Source organism: Molothrus ater, chromosome 26, assembly GCF_012460135.2.
Source record: "Molothrus ater isolate BHLD 08-10-18 breed brown headed cowbird chromosome 26, BPBGC_Mater_1.1, whole genome shotgun sequence".
Taxonomy (NCBI): Eukaryota; Metazoa; Chordata; class Aves; order Passeriformes; family Icteridae; genus Molothrus; species Molothrus ater.
The window spans coordinates 793,341-812,704 of record NC_050503.2 but is presented as its reverse complement, the minus strand read 5'-3'; the positions used below and the strand labels follow the sequence as shown (position 1 = coordinate 812,704).

Genomic DNA, 19,364 nt, shown 5'->3' with positions numbered 1-19,364 from the left:
TGGGCTTTGTCAGGCCCCAAGTGAGAGATAGGCCTAATTTCACTCCAGAGGCTTAAAGATGCTGTTGAACTAGATTCTTTGGTTTAATCAAAAAGCCCAAATCCATGTTGTTTATCTGGCTGTGCCAGCATCCCCGTGTAGGGCTGAGCGCTGGGGCAGGGCTGAGTCAGGGTGGGGTCTCATCCTCCAGTGAGTGGAGACGTCCAGTCCTGTCTCCCATCACTGGGAGTCGCAGCTTGAAGGGACCCCACATGCAGCATCTGCTCCTGGGGCTGAGCACAGGGGTGTGGGCTTGGCTGCCTTGGGGTCTGTGCTCCCCACTGTGGTGGGCCAGGGGAGATCAATCCCATGGCAACTTTCTCTGGGCTGTGTGGTGGGTAGAAGGACCATGCCGGGATGGAGGGAGGCTGCTGCCCTATCTCCACAGGGAGAGAGCAGCACCACAGGCCTTCCTGTTCCTGGCCTCTATTGCCCTGCCACTCCCAACCCTGGAGGGTCTAGGGGCTTCAGGTCCTGTGTCCCGGTAGCAGGATGGGGGTTAAATGTCCCTCAGGTGCTTCAGCTCCTTCTGCAGCTTCTCTGTGAGTTTCTTGAAGGACGGGCGCTTGCCTGGCTCCAGCTCCCAGCAGCTCTTCATCAGGGCATAGACGGTGGGCGGGCAGCCCTCGGGGGGGTCCATGCGGTACCCCTGCTCCAGCAGCTCCGTCACCTCCTTCAGGGCCTGCCAGGATGGAGAAGCCAGTTGGCAACCCCCTTTCCTGCTCTGCTCAGGGAGCAGTGGGATGTCCCTGTCCCATCAGTGCCAGTGGGGTGTAACCTGTGGTGGTCCCTGGCACAGTGCTCACCAGCTTGGGGTAGGGTGCTCGTCCAAAGGAAAAGGTTTCCCACAGGAGGATCCCGTAGCTCCACACGTCTGACTTGGAGGAGAATTTCTGTGGTGGCAGGAGAGGGGATGCTGAAGCCAGCTGAGGGCTGTGCTGGGTCCCCGTTGCTTCCCAAGGGCAGGACAGAGGACAGTGACTGCCCCCTGCCCCCCCTCAGCTCCCCAGGGTGTGAACACCCCCCAGTCCCATCATCCTGCCCCAATTCCCACTGCACGCCTGCTCAGGACAGAGGCAGAATTTTGGGAGATGCAAGGCTGGCTGTGCCAGAGGCCACCATGGGGCAGGGGTGGGTCAGTGGGAATGGGAACAAGCAGGGGCAACCCAAGGGCGTGAGATGCTTTGGAAGGATGCCCTGGCCAGCCCTGTCCCTCTCACTGTCCCTCACATTGTGTTTCAGGGCCTCTGGTGCCGTCCACTTCACAGGGAGCAATGTGGCATCTGCACCCTTGGGGTTGACCCGGGCCAAGCCGAAGTCGCTCACTTTGGCCACGTTCTCCTCAGAGATGAGGATGTTGCGGGCAGCCAGGTCCCGGTGCACCAACTTCTTGGACTCAAGGTAGTCCATGCCTTGAGCCACATCCCTGCCACAACCGAGTAAGACAGAGCCGTGTCACCGAGCGTTCCCTGGGGCTGCACAGGGGCAGGCAGAGCCCTGGTCCCAGCCCAGAGGAGGAGGAGGGGAACTTACAGAGCGAACAGGAGGAGCTGCTGGGTCGGGACGAGCGCCCGGCCCCGTGTGCGCAGGAAGTTCACCAGGTTGCCCTGACAGAGGAGGATAAAATGAGTCAGGACCAACAGGATGGGGCTGCCAGGAGACTTTGCCTTCTGCAGGTGTTGCAGTGCCTGGCATCTGTGATGACTCAGCCCCCAGGCAAGGATATTGTTCCCAAATCTAAGTGGTGATGGGTCCCACTGGCTGAGGAGCAGCCTGGTGCTCTCACCTTGCTCATGAACTCCATGACAATGTAGAGGCCATTGTGCAGGATCACTCCCAGCAAACACACCAGGTTTTTGTGCCGGACCTTCCTGGAATGGAGGGGATCTGAGTCAAGGAGGTACCTGCTCATCCCGGGCCACAGGCAGGGTCGGGCCATGACTGCATGGAGCACTCACGTCATGGCAGCTGTTTCAGCGAGGAAGGCCTGGGCAGTCACATCACACTTGATGTTCTTCACAGCCACCCTCTGCCCCAAGTACTCGCCCTGCAGGACATCTGGGAGAGCACGGGAGAGTCAGGCTGAGCCCCACACCCGGCCTCCTGCACTCCAGGCTGAGCCCCCCGTGCCATGAGATGGGGAGGGGATCAGGCAGTGCCATCTGGGGAACCTCCAGCCCCACCCTCTCACCTACCTCCGAACTCGCCTTGCCCAATGCGTTCTCCCAGTGTGAGGTGCTTCAGGTTCAGCAACCAGCCAGCTGGGCATGGGCACAAGGGCAGGTTAGCAGGGGCCACCAGTGAGGCCTTAAAATGCAGACCACAGCCCCCTCCCACCATCCCCTACCTTTGGCCAACTCCTCCTCAGCTGACTTCATCCCAGATTTTGTTTTGGGCTTCACCAGCTTGGTGCAGATGGCTCCCTGCTCCTTCATGTAATGCTGCCAAGGGATGAACAGGTGGAGGTGATGCCAGCTCTTACCCTCAGGGTCGGGGTGTCCAGGGAACAGCTTTGGGATGCTCCACAAGACTGCACCATCGCCACCCTCGAGGGCAGCCCATGTCTCAGCCTTGCTCCCCTCCAGGCACAGCCAGAGGAACACCACGATGGACCACAGGGGATGTGGGGTGCTACTGGTGTGGTTGAACCCCTGGCAGGGGCTGCAGCAGCTGAGGGCAGTTGGCAGAGACGATGGGAGAGGAAGCAGCCAGACAGGATGGGGCAGGATGGGACAGGATGGGATGGGACAGGACAACCTTTGGAGTTTTAAAGTGGGGCTAGGGCAGCTGAGAAAGGAAAGGAGCCACCCAAAAGTTGTGTCTAAAAAGAAACCGGAGAGTGCAACTCCCTGGAGAGGAGACAGGGTGAGGGAAGGACCACCAGGAAAAACTCACTGGAGGGGTGAGAGCTCACACAACAGCCTGGGAGCCCTGTGGGGTCAGCAGGTGAGAGGGGGCTTTGAGTGGAAGGAGACACAGAAAAATGCCTCGAAGTCCAGGGGAGGCAGAGGCCACCAGGGCCTTCCTGCTACGTGAAGCACTGAATAAGCAGGGATAGGGGTAAAATGAGGCCTTTGGCTGGGGACTGTGACTGCAGCTGGCACAGCTGGTTTGCAGAGACATCCTTGGGATATCCCAGATCTACCCACTGCACCCCAAACTGAGTGGGAACCACGAGCCTTTGAAGGGGATTGAGAATTACACCAAGTAAAACACCAGTGAAAACCACACAGAACAGGACAAGGACCTGCCTCTGTGTGAGCCCCTGAGGTCCTTGCCCTGCTCTGGCACTGGTGGGACCCTCTGCCCGGGGGTCTCACCTCAATCATGTCAATGAGGTTGGAGAAGTACTGCTGGCTGTCGATGCTGAGCGTATTCTCCTCGTGCACCACGCGGTAGTGGATCACCTCCTTGCCAAAGCTCACACACAGCACGTAGTCCCCGGGGTGCCGCACAGACTCACGCACCAGGAACAGCCCATCCTCGGGGGGCTGCAGCTCCTGCACCGCCTCCAGCCCTGAGATCTTCCCGTGGAACCAGCTGAGGACAGGGGCATTGGAGAGGGGGCTGAGCCAGGGGCAGCGGCAAGATGGGGAACGCAGAGCCCCTGCCAAAGCTGCACAAACCCTACCGCATGAAACCTCTCTCCACGGGCTTGGCACAATTAGGGGCCCTTAAAGCCAGGTACTGGCCCCAGCAAATCCCTCCATGGCCAGGGCACGGCCACAGGATGCTCTGTCCCCAGCTGAGCCCCCAAAACATGGATGGGGGGAACACGCTGGACTCATCTGCTGTGCAGCTCGCAGGGGCTCAGCGGGGTCCCCCGGCCCCCAGTCACCCCAGCTGTACTCACGGCATCAGGCTGAGTTTGGGGTCGGCGCGGATGGCCCCGCGCTCCCGCAGGGCGCTGGCTGCCAGCAGCCCCTCCTGCCCCGTCTCGTTGTGCCTGGCGCGGTACCAGCCTTTGCCCTGGGGACGAGAGGGTCTCAGAGCGGGGCAAGGAAGGGCGGATCCCTCTGGGAAGGGAGGGACTGGCTCTGGCAGCTGAGCAGAGCGTCCCCGAGCAGCCGCAGGTCTCACCTCCACGGCCTCGATGATGGTGACCATGTCCCCCTTGCGGAAGGCCAGCTCCCGGGGCTTGGGCTTGCTGTGGTCATGCTTGGTGACACACTGCGTCCCGGGGGGCCAGTGCTTCTGCAAGGACAAACAGTGTCGGTGGGGACAGTGAGAGCCGGACCCCTCTGCTTCCCCCCGGCACCAGGGCCAGCCCCAAGGACCCTCTGAAACCCTGTCTGGGGACCAGGGGCACTGGGCACGAGCCCTCCTCCACCCCAGTTCGGTGCCGGGGGGCACCGTGGGGTCCCCCCGGTGTCAGCTGGCATTGCTGGTGTCCCTGTGCTGCCCCTGCTCACCCCAGACATGGCCAACCGTCAGCGCATCAGGGACTCCCTGTCCTCTCCTGCTGCCACCTGCAGAAGAAACCAAAGCGGCTGTGGAGGGACAGAGCTGAGCTGGCTTGTCCCAGGTCACGGCTGCTGTCCCACAGACTCCCCCAGCCAGTGCAGCTCCTGTCCCTCATACAGCCTGGCACCACGGGATGGAGGAAAACTCTACCTGTGCCAGCTGTGTCCTGGGGACGCTCCTGCCCCACACACGGACGGGAGCAGGATCAGCACTCCTGCTCTCTGCCACCAAGGAGGGGCCCCAGCTCTCAGCAGCTCTGCCGGCACAGCAGGAGGCCAGCACCACAGCTGTGTGGGAGTAATGTGGTTTTACCAGGAACTTGCTTTTTCACCTCCTCTTTCGGGAGCTCCGAGTCACCAGAGGCAGCAGCCATGGCCCTGCTGACGTGGAAAGCAGCAGGGCTGGTGCGGGTGCTGCCTGGCACTGGCGACACAGGCCAGGCTGGGCTGAGGTGGGACTGTCATATGCACTGGCTGTGGGATCATTGCACAATGTCCCTGTGCTACCCTGACACCAGCTGGTCATGCTGGGATGCATATGACAGCTTTGCAATTTAAAATTGTGGGTCTTTTCATCCTTCATCCCCACTGTCACCTCCTTGGGAGGATTGTAGAATCAGGGAATGGTATGGTTTGAGAGGGACCTTAAAACCCATCTAATTCAACTCCCTGCCAGGAGTCCCCTGCAGGAACACCTCCCACTGTCCCAGGCTGCTCCCAGCCCTGTCCAGCCTGGCCTTGGGCACTGCCAGGGATGCAGGGGCAGCCCCAGCTGCTCTGGGCACCCTGTGCCAGGGCCTGCCCACCCTGCCAGGGAACAATTCCTGATTGCCAAGATCCCATCCAGCCCTGCCCTCTGGCACTGGGAGCCATTGCCTGGCTCCTGTCCCTGCAGGCCTTGTCCCCAGTCCCTCTGCAGCTCTCCTGGAGCCCCTTCAGGCCCTGCCAGGGGCTCTGGGGTGTCCCTGGAGCCTTCTCTTGTCCAGGTGAGCAGCCCCAGCTGTGCCAGGCTGGCTCCAGAGCAGAGGGGCTCCAGCACTTGGAGCACATTTGTGGCCGCCTCTGGCCTGGCTCCAGCAGCTTCACATCCTCCTGATGCTGGGGGTCTCAGAACTGGAGGCAGCTCTGCAGCTGGGGTCTAATCAGAGCACAGCAGAGGGGCAGAATCCCCCCCTCCCCTGCTGCCCACACTGTGGGATGAGCTCCTTGGAGCAGAGATGACTTTGCTCTTTGGAAGGTGAGTCACAATCACTGCTCTGCATCACTGCTGTAAACTGTTCTCTGTGGCAGTGTGGATCTAAGGACTGTCTGATCCTGCCAGCCCATATCCACAACAACAAAACAGGGACAATTGCAGCTGCTACAAGATTAGCGTTGGAAGGCAGCAGTTTCGTCTCTGGCAGAAGCCATCCCCTGGCCTTGCAGCCCATCCATGGCACACGTGTTGTCTCGGTGAAGTTGGGGCTGCACAGGCAGCCACTGTGAGCTGCTCCCCAGCTGGCACAGCCAGAGGCTGCCATGACTGGGTGCAGCTCAGATCACTTCCAGGATGCTGAGGACCACATGAACACAGAGCTTCAGAACAGGGTCTGCTCCATACCCGTGCCAAGGTACATCCTGTCCAAGGAGGGCTGTGCGGGCTGAGCCAGGAGGGCTGATGGCAGCTCTGACAACTCTCCTTCATTTTCTGCTGCTCAAGGACAGAAATTTTGGGTGAAAAGCAGCAACTGTTTGGTCAGTCCTGCCCCTGTATGCAGACAGCAGTTGATGCTGGGAAAGGACAGATCCTCCACTCGAGTACCAAAGGGAAGAGCTTCTCCTCAGCCAGCCCTGGGGCTCAGGGTGATGGACACACACCCCCAATGGACACCTGCTGCCAGCAGAGCCTGGACACCAGCCAGTGCCTCACCCAGGCACCAGCAGGGATAGCAGTGAATCACCTCCCTCCTGGTGACACTCACATGCCTGGTCCTAAAGCAGCTCTTTTTTCCTGGAGGTGTTTGATCCATGAAATTCCCATCACTGGAATGAATGCTCCCACAAGCAGAGTGTGCAGGCAGAAAGCCTGAGAGGAGATATTTGCTCCCTTCTTTGTTTTGGGGCTGTTCTGTACTTTTATGAATTGGTAAACCTGAGTAATTGCAATGAGGTTGAGAAGCACAGAAACATAGTGGGTGTTGGTAAAGCTGTCCCAACCCTGGACTGGAGAGCTCAAGCTTATTCCCAGTGCACAGAGTTACCCCAGGCGAGGAGGTGCCAGGGCTGTGACAGGAGGGGACCTGGCTGCGATGGAGCCGCGCTGGGCTCTCCCCTCCGGAGTGGCACTGGTGTCACTCGGACAGAGGGCAGCTGCAGCTCCCCTGCTGGAAAACGGGGGACACCTGGGCATTCCCCCCTGCCCACCAGGCTCAGCACCGTGCCCATCCCTCCCTGTGCCCGAGGGGACAGCAGGATGGACGCCTCACCTGCCCTCAGCACCCCTCGGGCCTGGCTCTTACCTCAGCGGTGCCCATGTGGGGCCGGGGACTGCGACGCCAGGGAAGCTCACAGCTGATCCTGGGCTTAGATCCCTGAACTCCTGGGGAGTCTCTGTCCTACACAGAGCCGAGCACTACGCCCGAGAGCAGCTCCCAGGCAGAGCTGGGGCTGATTTCCTGATTTCTCTGCTGCCGAGGCTGTGATGCAGCGCCCGGGCGGTCCCTGCGCTGGCGCCGCCTGTGCCCTCAAACCTCCATCAGAAATGACTCATTATTTGACAACACTGAGAGCAACTTCTGCCCTTTGAGGGCACAGTCACACACCCTCCCTAGCAGGGAACTGGAGCTCACCAGATCCTGTTCCCTGTGGCTCTGTGGGGGAATCAGTACCCCCCTGCAAACAGGGACAGCTGCTGTCACCACTGCTGGCCTGGCCAGAGCAGTGACAATGGAGTGGGTGCCTCTGGTGGCAACAGCTCTCCAGGGGGACTGAGTCCCAGGGGAGGAGGAGCTGGGACCAGGGATCCCCAGGCGTAATCTTGTCTCAACATCGACTCTGTGAGCCTCAGAGCAGGTTGATCCAGGCCACTCTTCACTGTTCCTCTGGGGGTGACAATCCAGAGGCACTGCGGGTTGGGACAGACAATGGCACAGAAAGCTCTAAATGAGTACTGATGTCAAAGAGAAGCAGCTTATCTGTATCCTGCAGCATCCACACGAGTGGGGAGGGAATAACCATCTCTTCAGCTCATCATCCCAGCCACAAAACCAGACACCAGTTCTGCACTAATGTTCAGCATTTCCAATATTCTGAGCAAAACGGTGAAAAAGAAGAAAATGCAGTTGTAGGCAAACACCAGATTCATTCAGGGGTCTTGGGATCTTTTTAGATGTACTTAAAAAAAAATAATGAAATGGTGGACATTAAGCCTTCAGAAAACATTTGCATTTCAAGGGCAAAGGCAGTATAGAAGAAAACTAATCCAAACTAGCAGGTACTTTCAGATCCTGGTTATATTTTTCCATACACAAACAACTTCCCCAAGCCATTCAAGCCAGACTGTTCATAGGATTCTTGGGGCATGTTTCCCCAGGAGCACTCCTTGCATTATTCCCTGTATTTGTAGGGATGGATCCTTAGAAACCTGGTCTGTTCAGGCTGGAGAATAAACACGTGAGTTCATCCTTACAGCTCTGTGCTGCACTCCCAGGAGCTGCACTAGGCTCCCTGTGACAAACAGAAATGTTTTGTGGTTTTGGGTTTTGCCACATCCGGCCGTTGTTACAGACACGACCATGGCTGAAGAACTCGGTGTCACTCACAGGGAGCCACTCCAGATGTGCACTTCAGATGCACTAAATGGGCTTTTCCCATCCTGCTGCACAGCCAGCAGAGATTCCCACGTGCTTCTGCCTGAGCTGGTGTCCCCTTTCCATCGTGGGGCATGCCACCCAGCCAGAGCCTGAGCCTTTAACTCACAGAACCTCAGCACTGCCTTCTCCCTTCTCCAGGGCAGCAAAGGCATCGCCCAGCTCGGTGGGTGCAGCTGAACCCACGTGTCCAGGTACCTCCCAAAGCTACAGAGCCAAAACACTGGGACTGTGCAGCCCTTCCCAAGTCACTGAGTAAATGGGAATAGGATGGGAACATCTGCCTCACATTCTAGGCTGAGGCTTTGCCTACTCGCCCGTTTTCCTCCTGACATCTTCCATTTGGGCCAGGGAGAGCGAGGCTCAACATCCTACAGAGCAAGTTACTGAGCAGTGCCATTCCTGCCAAAATCCAAGTTATCCAAAGGAGCAGAGTTCAGAGGTGGAGAGATGGGCAACAATATTCATCAGGAACAGCACACATTTTGTACAAAAAACCCATCTCCTGTCGTCTCAGCAGGATCTGGGCATTAGCAATCCCAAATCCACAGGCTCTCTTTTGGCAACTCAACCACTTTCAGTCCTCTTGGACAATACCATTGGATTCAACAGAAATGTACCTTCCAGCCCGAGGAGTCTGCCCTGCATTTCATTTTCTGGTTCTCTTCAAAAAGGGGAACCAGAAAATGGAAATAAATCATAAAAGCAGACATGTCTTTGACATCCAATCTCCAGCATTTAAAGGGAACATCACTGAGTTCAAACATGCTTTATCACAGCAAAGATTTTTATTTCGACCCAGAAATACAGAATCACAGAATTGCAGAATGATTGGTGTTGGAAGAGACCTTGAGTAACATCCCTTTCTAAGCCTCTGCCATGAGAGCTCCAAGCCCTGTCCAGCCTGGCCTTGGGCACTGCCAGGGATGCAGGGGCAGCCCCAGCTGCTCTGGGCACCCTGTGCCAGGGCCTGCCCACCCTGCCAGGGAACAATTCCTGATTGCCAAGATCCCATCCAGCCCTGCCCTCTGGCACTGGGAGCCATTGCCTGGCTCCTGTCCCTGCAGGCCTTGTCCCCAGTCCCTCTGCAGCTCTCCTGGAGCCCCTTCAGGCCCTGCCAGGGGCTCTGGGGTGTCCCTGGAGCCTTCTCTTGTCCAGGTGAGCAGCCCCAGCTGTGCCAGGCTGGCTCCAGAGCAGAGGGGCTCCAGCCCTTGCAGCATCTCCGTGCCTCCTCTGGCCTGGCTCCAGCAGCTCCACGTCCTCCTGCTGTTGGGGGCACAGAGTAGAAGGCAGCTCTGCAGGTAATTGTTGGTTCATTTGCAGAGAGGATCATTTGAAAGCCTCTTTCACCCTGAATAAGCTTCAGAGGGTGCCTTAAGCTCCTCCTTCTGTGAGGGGCCGTGTCCAGCACTGGTTCAGGCACTCCTGTACACCTTATCCCTCTCTGCATCAACAGGAGCCACTCTGGTGCCTCCAGGAGCCATTCCCCTCTGTCCCCAGCAGCCCCATGGAACAGGGCTGACAGAAGAGGTATTTTCTCTAATCCTGTGCAGAGCAAATATCAATGCCCAAATCTCTGCCCCAACATGAAAGCAGAGCCTGGGCACGCTCAAGGGACAAGTGGAAGATGCTCAGCTGCAGCTGAACAGGCAAGTTGGTGACACCCAGCCCCCATGTCAGGGCAGCTGTTTCATGGGGACACAGCAGGCCTTGGCTGCAGTGTCTGTGCTGTGGGTTGTGTGCAGCACACAGAGGCTTGTCCCACATTTGGTTGGTTTTTTCAGCCAGCTGTGCCACTTGCCCTGAGTGGGGACTGCTCCATCAGTTAAGGCTTCAGTATCTGGCATCATAACTTGGCTCCCATTACTAGCAGCACTAGTGGCAGTATCCAATGGCTTTACTTGCTAATTTCTAATGAGGAAATATTTTTGCAGCAGATTAACCTTTTCATCCTCTTTTGATATGACTTAGGTCAGGATATAAAGTGCTCAGGATATTTTAACACTTCCTAATCTTTCTGGTTTACCACTAACAGAGGATGATAACTGGATGGCAAAGCAAAGATCACAATCAAGGCATGAGGTTATGGCAGCACTGAGTGTACAGGGGGACAGCCCCAGCTCCAGCAGAGCTCAGGACATGCTGCACTGGGTTAGTTCATACAGTGGTCATGTAGTGATGGGACAAGGGGGAAAGGCTTTAAACTGAACGAGGGTGGGTTTTGATGGGATATTAGGAAGAAATATATTTGGTTATGAGGGTGGGCAGGCCCTGGCTCAGGGTGCCCAGAGCAGCTGGGGCTGCCCCTGGATCCCAAGGCCAGGTTGGATGGGGCTTGGAGCACCCTGGGACAGTGGAAGGTGTCCCTGTCCAGGGGGTGGAACTGGATGAGCTTTAAGGTCCCTTCCATCCCAGCCATTCTGGGATTCTGATTCTATAAAACAATGCATCGATGTAAACATCCATGGAAGCTTTGAAATACATCCCTCTCCAATACATTTTTGTATGGCCTATGACCTTTATCCCATAATATCTAAACAGAATCTTCTTTACACCCCCCAGAAATGTACTTAAAGAAAAAACAGCTTCATTTCACAATAAACAATGCAGAAACAATGCTTTTCAGTAAGTTCTAAAAAGCCATTCAAAATACTCCAAAAAGCCTGAAGGAATGTGAAGAGTGATTTGAAACAGAACTTTAAATGAAGAATCACTGAATTCCACAATGATTTGGGTTGGGAGGGACCCTTAAAAGATTATTCAGTCCCACCCCTGCCGTGGCAGGGACAACTTCCACTGTCCCAGGGTGCTCCCAGCCCTGTCCAGCCTGGCCTTGGGCACTGCCAGGGATGCAGGGGCAGCCCCAGCTGCTCTGGGCACCCTGTGCCAGGGCCTGCCCACCCTGCCAGGGAACAATTCCTGATTGCCAAGATCCCATCCAGCCCTGCCCTCTGGCACTGGGAGCCATTGCCTGGCTCCTGTCCCTGCAGGCCTTGTCCCCAGTCCCTCTGCAGCTCTCCTGGAGCCCCTTCAGGCCCTGCCAGGGGCTCTGGGGTGTCCCTGGAGCCTTCTCTTGTCCAGGTGAGCACCCCCAGCTCTCCCAGCCTTTAACAAATACATGAAGCTGAAGCCTGTGGCAGTTCTCTTGCTGTCTGCTGGTGTCACACCCAAGAACCCAAGTGTCCAGCTCTGGTTCTCTCCATTGCACTCCTTTTCCAGTAGCACTATGACAGCACCAAAGCTGTGTTACAGCTTGGCTAGCTTCATTCCAAACCAGTGAGAATGAAGCCATGTCTGCACCTCGCTGTACAAACAGGTCCCAGCAGCCCCTGGAGCCCAGGATTCCTGCTCCAAAGGGTGGGGGGGAAACCCCAAACCCACACAGCAAAACCTGGCAGCTTCAGGCACTTCAGGCCAGAGGGCAGAAATCTAAAGTGACAAAATGTTTAAACGATACACATGATACCAGAGTGTGTGTGGGATTTATTTCTTTTTTTTTTTTCTTTATTACATCTCTCTATATGTTTTGCTGTGGGAAGAGTTTCTTCTAGAGCAAGGAGTGGGAGGGAAGGAAACATAACAGAAGGAAAGGAACTGTTGCTACAGGCAACTCAACTCTTACACAACGCTGCAATTTCTGTAATGGTTATGGAATCACAGAATCATTAAGGTGGGAAAAGACCTCCAGGATCATCAGGCACAACCATCAGCCCAGCACCACCCCCATGTTCACCACCAACCCATGTCCCCAAGTGCCCCAGCCACACTTGCAGGCATGGTGACTCCAGCACTGCCCAGGGCAGCCTGTGCCAGTGCTGACCACATTTCCATGAAGCTTTCCCCTGGATCTAACCCAGACCTCCCCTGCTGCAATTTGAGGCTGTTTCCTCTTGTCCTGTCATTAGTTGTACAATTTTGGAGAATGATAGTACAACAAAACTACCTGCAATGGACTGTTTAAAATGCAAGATATCAGACTATCCCAGGATTTATTACAGGTAAAAATTGCAATCATATGAGCATTATTTCATACATGCAATATGATTACTATGCAGCATTTCTTGTTTGTAATTTTTTCCACCTCCTTCACCCTCTGCTCTTCTACCTGTCTCTCTTCTTTTTACTGTGTGCATCAAATGTATTCTTTTAAGATTTCAGGTGCCCGGATTATGGGTTTTTTCTCCTCAAAACCATCAGTTTTAAACCATGCCAGGAGAAGAAGGAGATAAAATGGTAACAACTCAACTGAAATGAAGGCAGCTATATGGAGGAAATACACAGAAATCTGCAGTTCTTCCCACACACTATGGAAGATGGAATTCTAAGTTATTTAGAAGTTCATCACCATACACAGAAATTAAGCTTATATTGCAAAACCTCATCTAAAGCTACAGTAGCCAGTGCCTTTGAAAATACGAAACCAAGAATCTGGTGTCCAAGCTGAAGCCTTCTTCATCAACCTCCTGCCCCGAGTCCCAGAGGTTTCAGGCAAGACTGGCTACTGCAATTTTAATTTATCTCAAACTGGGTTCCCTTTCGTCATATGTAACATGAGCAACTGCAGGATTTTGATGTTTGCTTATTTGATATTGATCAAGAAAGCCAATGCTCTCATTGCACAGTCAAGAAAATTGCAACTCAATGAAAAAAAAGTAATTACATGTAAATGGCCTTTCCTGCTGCATATCAAACAACAACTGGGCAAACAGGATGGGAGAGGGCTTGAGTCATGCACTGTACAAATTTATGTGCTACAATAAATTCTTTGGTTTTCCACATAGGCAATAAAAAATGGGACAGAGGAGTCAAGGGCACATAGAATCACTGAGCATATGTAGCACTTCACTTATAGACAGGAGGACTCTCCTTTGGTGGGACATCCCAACCTCTCACTGTCAGTGTGGACAAGCAAATGAACCAGGACCCTCCTGTCAGGGCTTGGCATGGAGCTCAGGGCAAGGCTCTTCCCCCCGAGGCTGCTGGGCACTGCCCAGGCTCCCCAGGGAATGGTGCCAAGGCTGCCAGAGCTCCAGGAGCTCCCAGGGCTGCTCAGGGTGGGGTTCTTGGGGTGCCTGTGCAGGGACAGGGGCTGGGATCAATGATCCCTGTGGGATCCAGCTCAGGATTCTCTATGGTTCTATGCTCCTCTCACTTTGATTGATGAATCCCTTCACTTAAATCTGAGCAACATCAACACAATTTCTGGAGTTATTAATGATAGAAGTATAATAATGTAGTCCACATCTCTCAGTAGTTTAAAAGTGTTAATTGCAGTGAGAATCTTCAGTATCCCACTGTCAGGGACATTCAGCAAACTGGTATTAACTCTCCTCTCTACCTGTGCATCATTTCATTACAGAGTCACTGAATCCCAGAATGGTTTGGGTTGGGGGGGCCCTTAAAACCCATCCCATCCCACCCCTGCCATGGCAGGGACACCTCCCACTGTCCCAGGCTGCTCCCAGCCCTGTCCAGCCTGGCCTTGGGCACTGCCAGGGATGCAGGGGCAGCCCCAGCTGCTCTGGGCACCCTGTGCCAGGGCCTGCCCACCCTCACAGAGAAGAATTTCTTCTTTTACAGTAAAAAGTTCCTGGCAGCTTACAGTCTCTAAAGCATCCAGCTTACCTTCCTAACAGGGATCTTGCAGTCCAGATTCATCTGTCAATGCAAGAGATGAAAAAGGAAACCCATCACAAAAATGAATATATTGCAGTCAGGTTTTTAACAGCAAACATCAGCAGGCAAAGAATTAAAAACATTAAAAACTATTTAAAAACTACTTAAATAATTCTGAAATCTTGCTTTACCTGAAGTAAGAAAATGTGAGAGGCTGATCAACTGAGCTTTAGATTCTCTGGAATGAGCCCACAGTTACAGCATCTGAGACTTCCCTTAAAAGCTTTTCTATAAATAACAACTGTGAGTGTTCCGAAAAGCAACATGAGCTTTGTAGAAGTCAAGTGGGAGTGCCTGGGGCTGGAAATACAGTTCTGAAAAATCCATAGAATCACCGAATCCCAGAATGGTTTGTGTTGGAAGGGATCTTAAAGCTCATCTTATTCCACATCCCTGGGCAGGAACACCTCCCACTGTCCCAGGCTGCTCCCAGCCCTGTCCAGCCTGGCCTTGGGCACTGCCAGGGATGCAGGGGCAGCCCCAGCTGCTCTGGGCACCCTGTGCCAGGGCCTGCCCACCCTGCCAGGGAACAATTCCTGATTGCCAAGATCCCATCCAGCCCTACCCTCTGGCAGTGGGAGCCATTGCCTGGCTCCTGTCCCTGCAGGCCTTGTCCCCAGTCCCTCTGCAGCTCTCCTGGAGCCCCTTCAGGCCCTGCCAGGGGCTCGGAGGTGTCCCTGAATCCTTCTTTTAAATCCTTGTTTACAAAATGTCCCATTGTCTCTGGAGAGGATTAAAGTGACATGTTAGAAGTAAAAAATCAGACAAACATGCTTTCCCTTTAGCCAAACCTTGCTGCTTCTCTGGACATTTGCCCATTCTTAGGACTCTGCCTTGGGGTTTGCAGCATTTTGAAATTAATTACTAGGCTGCTTTGTCACAGGTCATCAACCTACCAGGAATGTATCCGGTTCTGTGGGAATTTAGATTACATAAATAGCCAAATAAGAAATTATATTTGCTCTTTTATCACCAAAATGCACACACCCCCAACAAATCAACTCTTCTCCCTGACCTTGGTGTCAGATCTTCCTTGGGATGAATGTCAGGAGAATGAAGAGCTGATTTCAGAGCTCTTTTCTGAAAATGTTAATGTTCTCAGACAACTGAGTGCAAGCAGGATTTTACAGCTGCCGGTAATCTTCTTAACTGCAATAATCATACAAGAAATTCTACCTCAAATGCACACCAAGAGCTGAATCTATCACCTCTGTCACTGAGATGGAGTTTTTGGGGGTCTCCATGGATATTTCTGTTCTTTCCTGGCATTTTTCCATCACTCACCTGCTGCAGTTTGATGGCCAAGTGCAAGAGGAGAAGTTTTTTCCCCACCTCCTGTCACATCTTTTATCTGAGTGTAGGATTCTGGCATTGCTGTCTGAATACTAAACATAAACCCATTGCAGCTGCACTCAGAGCTTACAGGGAAGTTGATGTTTTAACCTTCACCATTTCCAATCTGAGACACAAAGCACATCCCTCAGGATAACTAACCATGACAGTGACAGCAGGAATTTCTCACCTGGATGTATTTTCTCGAGGTGTACATACTTATTCCTTAATAAAATGTTGCCACCCTATTAACAGTGACTTTAAAAGCTCCCAGGCACCTTACACAGCAATTCAAGACAGGAAGGAAATGCAGCATCCATTGAATCTGCAAAGGGCTCTAGAAAGAGCCATCTGAAAATCCCACAGAGAAATTTAACTGGAGCACAATTCAGTCACATACATTGTCAGGGTTTGTCACCACGATGGAAATGTCTTAATTTTAAAGCTTATGGGAAGTAGCAATCATTTAATAAAGCATTTCTTATAGCAGATTTTTTTTTAGTCCATTGTGCACTCAGGTATGTTCTCTTGAAGATTATCACCCCTTCCTGCTGCCAGTCAATCACCTGCCTGTGTTATCATGGGTATTTTCCAGGCATAAATAATACTTACATTTGGGGGTTTTTTTCTTTTTTCTGCCCATGCTTATAGTAAGAATGGGAAGAACAAAACTGGATCTCACCAGAAATGAAGACTTAATTTAATTTTGAATCTTAATGTATGATTTCATAAGTAAAAGCAAAGTAACATTTTCAGGAATTCACAAAATGCAGATAATCTAAACATGTCATCATCTGGCCCAGCATTGATAACAGCATTTGCACCCAGAAAAAAAAAAAGCCTGACTAATACAAAACCCTACATGAAAGCCCATAAATATGTATTTGAAAAATCAGAGTAAGGTGATTATGCACAAAATAAACCAGCATTGCATAAGTTCAACAGCTTGATCAAACATTGTTGAAAAATAATGTTGCAAAAAAGTTAAAAATCATGATGAATTTATGTGAAATCAAAAGCCTCACACAGCAATTTGTCCTGCAAGGAAAGTGTCAACCTCTCCTACTCAGTCATGTCAAACAGGATGTACCCAGGCCTCAAGGTACACTCTCAGACACAGTTGTAGTCTGCTTTGGTTTTGTCACCTTCTTTTCACAAGTTTGTTCCTTCTTTCCTCTATTTTTAGCAGTTTGTGAATGAAGAAAACTGGCTCAGTAGCTCAATTCTTAGCTGTTTAGGAAGACTTCCCTAATAGCATTTAAGTTAAAAATCCTCCATACTATTGGCAGCTCTTTGTTCCTATGAAATCTTCCCCAATTTGTTCTATTCCTTCTCATTAGAGCAATTATTAGAGCAGCTGGCAGTGGTGGGTTAAATTTATTACTGACATTTACACCTCTAACCCAACACTGAAGCAATGCCTCTGCTAAAAGCTTTGCTTTGTTAAGCAAAAGCTTCTGCTTGAGCACCTGGCTGGCACTCAGGCTCCCCAGTGTGCAACAGGTAATGCTCAGAAGGCACACCTGGCAAAGTCAGAACCTCTGCACAGATGGGCTGGAGAGGTGGGTCCGAGCCAATCTCATGAACTTCACCCAAGGCCAAGCACAACTCCTGCTCCTGGCTCAGGGCAACCCCGAGCACAAACCCAGGCTGGGCTGGGAAGGGATCAGGAGCAGCGCTGGGGGAAGGACTTGGGGTGTTGGTGGGTGAGAGGCTCAGGCTGCCCCGGCCATGGGCACTGAGCCAGAAACCCCCCCTGGGCTGGGCTGAGCCCCCAGCGTGGGCAGCAGGGGAGGGGGGGATTCTGCCCCTGTGCCCCTGTGCTCAGGTGAGACCCCACCTGCAGAGCTGCCCCAGCCCTGGGCACCAGCAGCAGGAGGACGTGGAGCTGCTGGAGCCAGGCCAGAGGAGGCACAGAGATGCTGCAAGGGCTGGAGCCCCTCTGCTCTGGAGCCAGCCTGGCACAGCTGGGGCTGCTCACCTGGACAAGAGGAGGCTCCAGGGACACCCCAGAGCCCCTGGCAGGGCCTGAAGGGGCTCCAGGAGAGCTGCAGAGGGACTGGGGACAAGGCCTGCAGGGACAGGAGCCAGGCAATGGCTCCCAGTGCCAGAGGGCAGGGCTGGATGGGATCTTGGCAATCAGGAATTGTTCCCTGGCAGGGTGGGCAGGCCCTGGCACAGGGTGCCCAGAGCAGCTGGGGCTGCCCCTGCATCCCTGGCAGTGCCCAAGGCCAGGCTGGACAGGGCTGGGAGCAGCCTGGGACAGTGGGAAGTGTCCCTGCCATGGCAGAGATGTGGAATAAGATGAGCTTTAAGATCTCTTCCAACACAAACCATTCCCTGATTCCAAATTTTCCAATGGTAAGAAATCTTTCAAAACAAAAGGCACTCTAGAATTTTTGTGTGCTACAAATACAAATTTAATTGTAATTATTTCTTGATGATGGTTTTATCAACTACAAAGGTGTAGTTAGGCCTGAGAGATTTTAAGCTTTTTATCACAAGTGGACATGAATGTCTTCATGATGCTATACATCAGATGCTTTCAATATTGTAGAATATTTCTGAATGAGGTATAACTCACACCACATTCTCCACCCTTAGCATCCCTTCCTCTGTGCAGTTCTCAGGATCAGCTGCTGCTGAACTTCTGTTCATGCCACTTTTCCAGCCTCAGCAAAGAACAGTAACTGCTGAGTGACTTCAGATGCTCAGCTGGTCCCACAGACCTGTCACAACCTCTCTAAGAGTGAGGAGTAAGTACTGGCACCCTGCTGTAAGTACTCTACTCCAGAAGTAGACATTGGGAAAAACTCCAGTAAAGACAACTCTGAATGATCACACTGTGATCATGTGCATGATCTTCTTCCCAGGCCACACGAAAAATTTGACAATTCTTGTGCTCAAACATTTTCAAAGCCATAACTCAGAGAAGACATGAAGTACAATGTCTAAAGATGAATGAACACTTGGAGCAAAAGGTTTTAGAGACATCAGTTTGAACAGTAAAAACCAATTGTGAAACAATTTTCAAGAATATTTTAAGAACTAACACTTGAGGTTTGATTGTGGTCTGCATTAGTTGCTGGGTTTTTCTGAAGTGTTAACTTTATTTCCCTGTTAACTGTAACATCAGTCTAACTTTTGAGGAAAATGTGATAGAAAACCTCTGTGAAATGCTTTTGTTTCATAGCATAGATGACAACTTTAAGCTAGGAACTTTTGGCAAAGCTAAACAACGCAGATCACGCCAGGTTGTCCCAAGAGCTTGTTTACTGCTGTGAACTGACTTAAAGCATATACTTCTATCACAGCTTTTATCAGAAATGTTTCTGAAAGAGCTTTTCCTTGATGTACACCCTTCTGAAACGTGAAGAGGCTCCGTGGTGCTCACAGCCCCACAGACGTGTCCCACCTCCCGAGGCTCCCGGATCCGCTCGCACCTGCTCCTGCAACACCGAGCCACACCACAGAGCCCACATTGACGTGGTTTGCATCCTGCAGGGCTCGTGTTTCCTCGGCTTCCTGCCTGCTGAACAACGCCTTTCTTGTTGCACTTTTGTCATTCTAAATGCCCCTGGTGTGACAGGGCAACAGATTCATTTCCCTTTCAATGAAAGTACTGTTTTTCTATTAAACATTGTGTCCTCTGAATATAAATGGAAAATTTTCTTAAACGCTCAGATTAAAAACAAAAAAATACCCTTTGGAGTCACATTAAAACCTGCAATGTATAAAAAGCTCACAAGCACTGGCAGTTGGATGAGTTTCTCCTTCACTGCCTCATGCTGCTGGTGTCCCTAAAGCTGGGTTCTGTCACCCTGTGTGCAAGAGCCAACCCACACGCTGTGTCAGGATACTGGCTTTTATCACCATCCTGCAGAACAAGGTGCCAGGGCCCTCACAATGCTGGCACACCTGGGAAACAAGCACAGGCTTGTATACAAACAGGTAACACAGAAAAATGACACAGAAATGGGTGATTGTTCACTCACACTTCCATCAT

General features: G+C 52.5%; 1 protein-coding gene across 3 annotated transcripts; it reads right to left on the bottom strand.

The window, feature by feature from the left end:
- Positions 1 to 59: 59 nt before the first annotated feature.
- MATK (megakaryocyte-associated tyrosine kinase) lies at positions 60 to 14,226 on the bottom strand. Of its 3 annotated transcripts, XM_036399506.1 has the most exons (14): positions 14,158 to 14,208; positions 13,976 to 14,008; positions 4,452 to 4,508; positions 4,120 to 4,233; positions 3,893 to 4,008; positions 3,360 to 3,579; positions 2,387 to 2,480; positions 2,235 to 2,300; positions 1,998 to 2,097; positions 1,826 to 1,910; positions 1,573 to 1,646; positions 1,270 to 1,465; positions 846 to 932; positions 60 to 721 (listed from the first exon to the last, which is right to left on the bottom strand). In XM_036399506.1, the coding sequence occupies exons 3-14, from the start codon at positions 4,458 to 4,460 to the stop codon at positions 539 to 541; spliced, it is 1,344 nt and encodes a 447-aa protein (XP_036255399.1). In that variant the 5' UTR covers positions 4,461 to 4,508; positions 13,976 to 14,008; positions 14,158 to 14,208; the 3' UTR covers positions 60 to 538. The 3 variants fall into 3 exon arrangements, with proteins under 3 accessions (XP_036255399.1, XP_036255398.1, XP_036255400.1); XM_036399505.1 differs by lacking the exon at positions 4,452 to 4,508 and having other exon boundaries at positions 14,158 to 14,226; XM_036399507.2 differs by lacking the exons at positions 13,976 to 14,008; positions 14,158 to 14,208 and adding an exon at positions 7,001 to 9,295.
- Between the last annotated feature and the right edge of the window lie 5,138 nt (positions 14,227 to 19,364).

Bases quoted from the DNA above. Each gene is read 5' to 3' on its own strand.
- MATK (XM_036399505.1), bottom strand. From the start codon at position 14,008: ATGAATCTGGACTGCAAGATCCCTGTTAGGAAG. The intron at 2,481-3,359 runs GTGAGACCCCCG...ATCCCTTGGCAG, and splicing joins ACCTCATTGACATGATTGAG to CATTACATGAAGGAGCAGGG. The intron at 722-845 runs GTGAGCACTGTG...CCATCCTGGCAG, and splicing joins GAGCACCCTACCCCAAGCTG to GCCCTGAAGGAGGTGACGGA.